The following is a 7,097-nucleotide window of genomic DNA, read 5'->3' on the forward strand; positions in this document are numbered from 1 at the left end:
CGCGAGAGGACGCGGGCTGGCCCGCTCCTCCCCCTCCGCTTGGGTTCCCCCCTGCGCAGGCGCGTAAGTAAGGAGTGAAGCCGCTGCCCGCTTTCTGCCCGCTGAGGAGGGCTTCGCTGGGTCCTAGCGCCGTGGGAGGGTCTGAAAACCCTGCCCCTTTTCCCTGCAGAGCAAAATCGTGGGCAGCAGGGAGAGCCTCTCTAGGGAGCTAGTTCCAGTGCTTCAGCACCCTCCTAATGAGAGGTTTTCCCAATATCCAACCAAAGGTTGTCCCAATATCCACTCTCCACTTCCCCTGCTGCAACTTGAGCCCACTGGTGATGTGTAGGGGGTTCATGTGCACCTCCCAAGCTTAGCAGTGCACCCCTTTACAAAAGCACCGCCAGCTGAGGGCGGTCGCCACTTGCCACCCTCCACCCCATTGGTGCTGACACTGCCAGCGGCAGCTGCAGGTGGTCTCTGACCACCCGTTGATGGTTGCCCCCCTGCTTCCTGCCACTGACACTGCTGTGGGTGGCTGTGGGAGCTCCCCAGTCACCGCCACCAACGTCGGTGCTGCCGCCTGCGGGCGGTCGCCGTGCCCCTCCAGCCTCCGGGGGTGCGCGGTGTTCATGCTTGAGCCCATTGCTCCTTGTTCTGTCACCTGCCACCACTGAGAACCGTCCAGCCCATCCTCTTTGCAACCGCCCTTCACGTGATGAAATGCTGCTACTCAATCCCCCCTCAGTCATCTCTTCTGCAAACTAAATCAACCCATTTCCCTCAGTTTCTACTTAAAACTGACGTGCCCCAGACCCAAGGGCTCAGGCCCGAGTCAAGCATTGACTTGGGTCGAAAAAGTTTGCAAACCGGCGCCCTCAAATGAAGAGCTGTGGCCCACTGCTTTGCAGAAGGACTCAGCACTTTCTTCCGAATAAAAGTGGAAAACCACTCCTGCTCTCGGCCTTCCCAGCGGGGCTCAGCACAAATGAATTACTACAGCCCCAGGGGAGTGACCTCCAAGAAATCGTATCCTGCGGGACACTCAAAAACACCCTTTGGGCTGACGTTATGAGCCCAAACTTATTACATATCATAAGAAAATGCTGAGAGGTTTGACTGTGAGAAGCCATTTGGATTTTGCGGCGCTCTGGCAGCAGCAAGCCCTATTTCTTGGAATGACGTGAATTTTGAAAGGTTTTTTTTTCAGGTGGCTTTGACTTGTTAGGGCTGTAAGAGACTTTCTATTCTTTGTGCTAATTAAATAGACATAATTGCCGCATCCACATGAGCGCTGACGTTTGTCCTTGTGGCACTACTACTTGTCCCCCTCTGGAGCATGGCAGGTTACCCTGGGCAGGTCATACTGGGTTACCCTTACCTGGGGTCCAGGGGCCTCTTGGGGCTGCAGCAGTGGTGATCCTGCTGCTTGGAGCCTGGCTGGCAAGCTGGAGTGTGGCTCCAGCCAGCCAAACCCCAGTTTGGGGCCGTGCATGCTGCCCCAACATGTGCTTCTCTACATTTTTTTTTTGCATGGGTTTTTTTGACCCCGAGATCCCTGGGGGTCAAAAACCCACCCCACACTGCTACCTTGCAGTGCAGAGAACAGCTGAATGTGCAGTATGTGGAGCTGCAGATGTGTCTCCGGTGCCACATACCACACAGCCGTACTCATCTGGATGTAGCCAATGATGGCAAAATCAAACTTTGCAAGGGTAAGGATCATGATCAGGAAAGAAATCAGGCCTTTTTATTAAAAAAATAAGATTGTTCACAGCCCACAAGAAATAGAAATACCTTCATGTAAGAAAGAAATCTAATTAAATACTTTATTTTAAACCAATAAATGTTTAATTGCAGTAGTGGTAATCTAAGTATCCCAGCTTTATATTGGAATAGGGGGTCTTGAAAGATGAACTCCTTATAAACTACATAAGAACTGACCATCGTCATTAGTTATGCAGTTCTCCAGAGAACTGCAGAAAGTAAGTAGCATAATATTTAAAATGGAAATTAATTTTGTAATGATATATTTCTAACATTAAAGAGGAAATTTAATACAAATATGATTTAACCAAACGGTAGCTTTATAATTAAGCTAAACATAATCATGAATATTATCCATCAACACTATGCACATTTTTTACTTTTTAACTTGTGGTTTCTAGTAGAGTGTTGCTTATTCCAACCATTCAAAAATAACGTCAAGCTCAACAAAAAATCATGAATGTCTGAAAATTCCTGGGAATTTTAAAAGTCAATTCATGCTGCTTCTTTTCATTTTGGTTTTCTGAGTCTGTGGGGTCCACATCCTCAAGGTTTTCTCCAAAGACGCAATAGTGAGAAACTTATGATTTAAAATAAAAGATGGAATTTTTACATGCATAACTGCTAAAGCTCATGCTTCAAGAAAGGCACAATATATTATGAGATTCATAATACAATCGGGAAGGTTGGCATCACTTTGTAGATTAAAAATAGAGTCTTTTTTCAGCAATCATTATATGAGCCCCAGCATTCTTATTAGTTTTCCTTACCCTTGTCAATATGATGCCTTTTATACAGATAAAATTTAACAGATTGAACTAAGAAAGCAATATGCTACCACGCAGGTGGTATGAACTAATAATCTTTTACTTAAGTACTGGTACATACTTTTATTTGTATTTCCTATAAATTTATTTTGTTATGAACATTTTCTTTTTCAAAAATGTTACAATCTGAGCTTGGTTTTCAGTTGTGTTAAATTCTGCTACTTGCAGTGGTGTCTTTCTGAGGCTGTTAGTGGCTTGTAAGTTTGCTCTCTCTCCCTGAGACCAGCTTACAAGTGAATTTACAGAGTTAAAATGACCGGCCTTGCAAGCACAGTGCAGTGGGGTATCTTTGTTGTTATCTAAAGCATTAATGGCTGACCCGTGGCTCAACAACAAATTTATCAAGTCACTGTGCCCATGTTCTGCTGCAAGATGCAGTGGAGTCTTTCTCCAGATATTTTTGTCATCAACATGTTTATTCTTCCCTTCCATCAGGAGGAGTTTTACTATCTCTGCATTGCCTTTGATGCTTGCATAATGCATTGGTGTGCAGCCATCCATGTCCTTAGCTCCAAATCTGGCTTTTTTGGCTAATAGAAGTTTAACTATATTGAGATAATTTCCCATAGCTGCCATGTGAAGAGGCGCCTTCTTCTCCCTGTCTGTGACATTGACGTCAGCATTGGAATTAATAAGCAATTCCACCATTGCACAATCTCCTAATTCAGTGGCAAGATGTAAGGGTGTCTTCGACTGCTTATCCTTAACATTAACATTGGCTTTATGCTGCAGCAGTTTTTGAGCAACATCAGCATTACCTCTTTGGCTTGCAATATGTAAAGGAGTGACTAACTCCTTTGTGACAGCGTTAATTTTGGCCCCAGCATTGATTAATATGTCAACGAGTGCTTCCTTATTATGAAATGCAGCAATGTGCAGTGGGGTTTGATCTCCCTGGTTTGTGATGTTAGCATTCATCCCTTTGCGTAGAAGCAGACTAGTGATGGCAACTGCCCCAGCTTGAACAGCTAAATGTAAAGCCGTGTCTGAACTGGGTGTCTTCTCCTTCAAGCTGGCTCCTTTTTCAATTAGAACTTCTGCAGACTCTGTTTTACCCAGTTCACAAGCCATGAGTAAAGGCGTGTACCCCATTTCATTGTAGACATTGATATCTGTGCCTTTGTCTACTAAAGCTGCTACAATGCCATGCAGGTTCTTCTGGACAGCTTTAAAAAGAGCTGACACCATTGTGTCAGGGGACAAACCTTTAAAATATTCTAACAGTATTTGGAAAATGGATTGGTTGTTGCTATCGAAGGCTACATCAAGTACATTGGAATCGATGCTAGCTCCAGCTTCAAGCAGTACTTTTACAGTCGTCTCAAATCCCCGGGAAACAGCGTAACTCAAAGCACTTTGCCCTTTCTCATCCTTTGCATCAACTGAGGCACCATTCTTTAAAAGCATTTGTGCCAAACTGCTTTCATCTTTGAGAGCTGCCATATGCAAGAAGTTGTGCTGGTTCCTGTAACGCTTTGCCTCTTCTTTCAGAATCCTGTTCAGTGTAGGACCGTGGTGGTTCTGTGCAGCCAAATGAAGTGGCGTTTTGGCTGCTTCATCTAAACTATATATGTAGGCACCGGCTTGGAGTAGCACTTTCACTGCATCATCCTGGCCTTTTTCAGCTGCCCTGTGGAGTGGTGTTTTCCCTTGACTATCCTTCACTTCTAGCTTAGCACCTTTTTTAATTAAATATTCCATTACTGCAATCTGACCATTAGCAGCTGCAATATGGAGGAGTGTTTCATTTGAGGAGTTTACTGCATTAATATCGTTCTCCTTCAGCATTTTCTCTAGGTTAGAAAGATCACCTTTTGCAGCTGCACCAAAGATACTAACAGTATCAGAATGGTCCTTTTTTGTTTTTGCTGCTGGCAAACTTTGTGTTTCTTTAACTTTTTCTATAATACCCCTTTTTCTCTTTATCTGTCTAGGAATATCTGTCTTCTCTTTGTGTTGTTCTTTGGACTTTTCAATCCAATCCTTGTCCTTTTCAAGAAGGTACCCTACTAGTTGTCTTCTAGCATCACCGATACTTTCATTTATATCACTGACATATCTCCGCACACTGTTGTACAGATTTGGCTCTACTTGTTTTAAACATGGATAAAAAAACAGCCTGCAAGCTCGCTCACCTTGAGAAACCAGGATATCCAAAACCCGCGAGTTCTTTTCTATCCGTGTTCTGTAGTAGGACATAACCATTTTTTTCTCTGGTGTAAAGATACCATTGGTTATCAACCAGTTAAGAAGATGGTCCGGATTGTTAATGCCTTCCACCAGTTCTTCTTTTTTTGTCTGCAGGACTTCTACTGCATATGGATTTGTAAACAAGCTGGTCGAATGCATGATGATATGGTTAACTCACCAAAACAGATTAAACCGTCCACTGAAGTTGGAGCTTGAATATAAAACAGCAAAACAGGATCCCATTATTTCATAGGTTCATTCCTAACAAGGTGCTGAGCCAGCAAATGCAGCTCGACAAGCAAACACTGAAGGATACTGAATAAGAAATCCCAAAGGCCTCTCTTTTACTTTACCACTTTTGTTTGAAGTTCTCTGATCCCCTTTGCTCTTCCTTAGCAACAAGGTGAATCGAGTAGCATGACAAAACCGGAAGCAGCCAACTTAGTATATTCTGTCCCACCTGGCTATTTTTTACAAATGCTTTCTAATAAAATTGAGGCAAAAATGCTTTTGTGAAATTCATATTTAAACAGCAGATATTTACGTATCACATTCTTCTTTGGTAAAGAAAAAAAAACACTTTGTTTGCTTCTGGTAGGCGGGGAGGTGTCCATTGTGTTGGATATGACAAAATGGACAGCCTAACTACTGTTGCTATGATTACATTACTTTTGTTTGATGTCAGATGAAATTGCACACATGATTAGTTACAAAGGAGGAGCCCTATAATAAACAGTAATTGAAATAACGACTAACACTACACAAGCATTAATCATGTAAAACAAGGCATTCAAATTAATACAGCATTTCAAATTTGTTTTAAACATTACGATCACCAAGCAGATACAACTCTAAGGCACATAAATCTGTGGTTTGTCCTCCTGACTGTAGTTTGCTTCATAGATTCATAGATGTTAGGGTCGGAAGGGACCTCAATAGATCATCGAGTCCGACCCCCAACTCCTTCAACTGGATTCCCCTCCCCACCATCCCCATTCCATTTTTTTAATGATAGTTTTATGAAGATATATAACATTTTTAGAATCTTTTATGAACCAATTGTTCAGCTTTAGTCTATTCCATACAGGCACACAGCTTTAGTCTATATACACTATTTATGCAATTATATTTGTTTCCATTGCTAATTGTCAATTTTGTTTATAGTCAGGACAACACAGGATGCAACTATTTAAAGAACAGATTTTGACTTTTCTGCTTTTCTAGCATGGAAGCAATTGGCATCTTTGCTACCTTGATCTGTGTTGTCTGATAAATACAGCAGTGATACCAGATGAGCTAGGATACCAGAACTTCTCAGCTGCACTGAGTGCTGCACTTTGCACAGGGTGCACACCATGCAGGCTTTTTGGTGCCTGTGCTGGGGGGCAACTCAGCCCCTCCACCATGTAGGCAGTGTGAACCCCCAACTTTGCTGTCACCATTTCGCAGGCAGCATGCTCACCAGGCCCCTTCCTGCTATGCTGCCTTGCCCCTGAGACCTTGGCCCCCACAGCAGTAGGGGTGATGGGAATAGCAGCCAGGCAGGAGCCTGCGGGCTATATGTCACCCGCAGGCTGCCAGTTGAACAAACAGCACTGAACTAGGATTTCTACTCCAACTAACTGAAGTGTGATACAAACTGCAGCTTGACTAGGTTGTGGATTGTCAACACTCTGCCCAACTAAATTGTTGACTACTGCTTTTCTAAATTGATGACTACAGGATGTTCTGGATTTTTGGTCTGGACCTTGAGTAGCAAACGCTAAAGGAAGCAAGAGCAGCATAGTGTGCTGAACTGCATTAACATTAGCTAGCAGCGAATTTGCGTAGTATGTTGTCAATTTAGGATTGATCTTTATTGGGTTCTTTTTTGACCAGTTATGCAGATCATGATGTTCATTATTTTCATTTTGTGTTTAAGCACAATATAGACTTCTGTGTGGAACAGAGGGTTTGCCCCAGCTTTCTTGGTTAGGTCTACTCTGTTAGGATTTTGTTTGGATATTGTTTGGGTCATGTTTGATGTGACCTTTGGTATCATTCTCTGAAAATTCAAAGTCACCAGTATTTTCTTTTTCACTTAGAATCAATTTGGAGAGAGTCCAGCAAAGGGCAATGAAAATGGTGAGGGGGCTGGGACACATCTTTTATGAGAAAAGGCAGAGAAAACAGGTCTTATTTAGCCTGCAGAAGAGAAAACTGAGGGGGAATTAAATAGCAGCCTTGAACTACCTGAAGTGGGGTTCAAAAGACGATGGAGCTGGACTGTTCTTGGTGGTGACAGATGACAGAACAAGGAGCAATGGGCTCAAGTTGCAGCAAGGGAAGATTAGG

The 7,097-nt window shown here is 43.1% G+C and overlaps 1 protein-coding gene across 1 annotated transcript; it reads right to left on the reverse strand.

Annotated features, from left to right (window-relative positions):
- Positions 1–2,657: 2,657 nt before the first annotated feature.
- Positions 2,658–4,922, reverse strand: LOC102374646 (ankyrin-1-like). The gene has a single exon (XM_006025740.1). It carries the CDS (start codon positions 4,920–4,922, stop codon positions 2,658–2,660), a length of 2,265 nt encoding a protein of 754 aa, XP_006025802.1.
- Positions 4,923–7,097: the final 2,175 nt, after the last annotated feature.

Source organism: Alligator sinensis, unplaced genomic scaffold (assembly GCF_000455745.1).
Source record: "Alligator sinensis unplaced genomic scaffold, ASM45574v1 scaffold941_1, whole genome shotgun sequence".
In the NCBI taxonomy this organism is placed as follows: Eukaryota; Metazoa; Chordata; order Crocodylia; family Alligatoridae; genus Alligator; species Alligator sinensis.

What these genes read in the sequence shown, in the direction of transcription:
- LOC102374646 (XM_006025740.1), bottom strand. Translation starts at nt 4,922, where the DNA reads ATGCATTCGACCAGCTTGTTTACAAATCCATATGCAGTAGAAGTCCTG.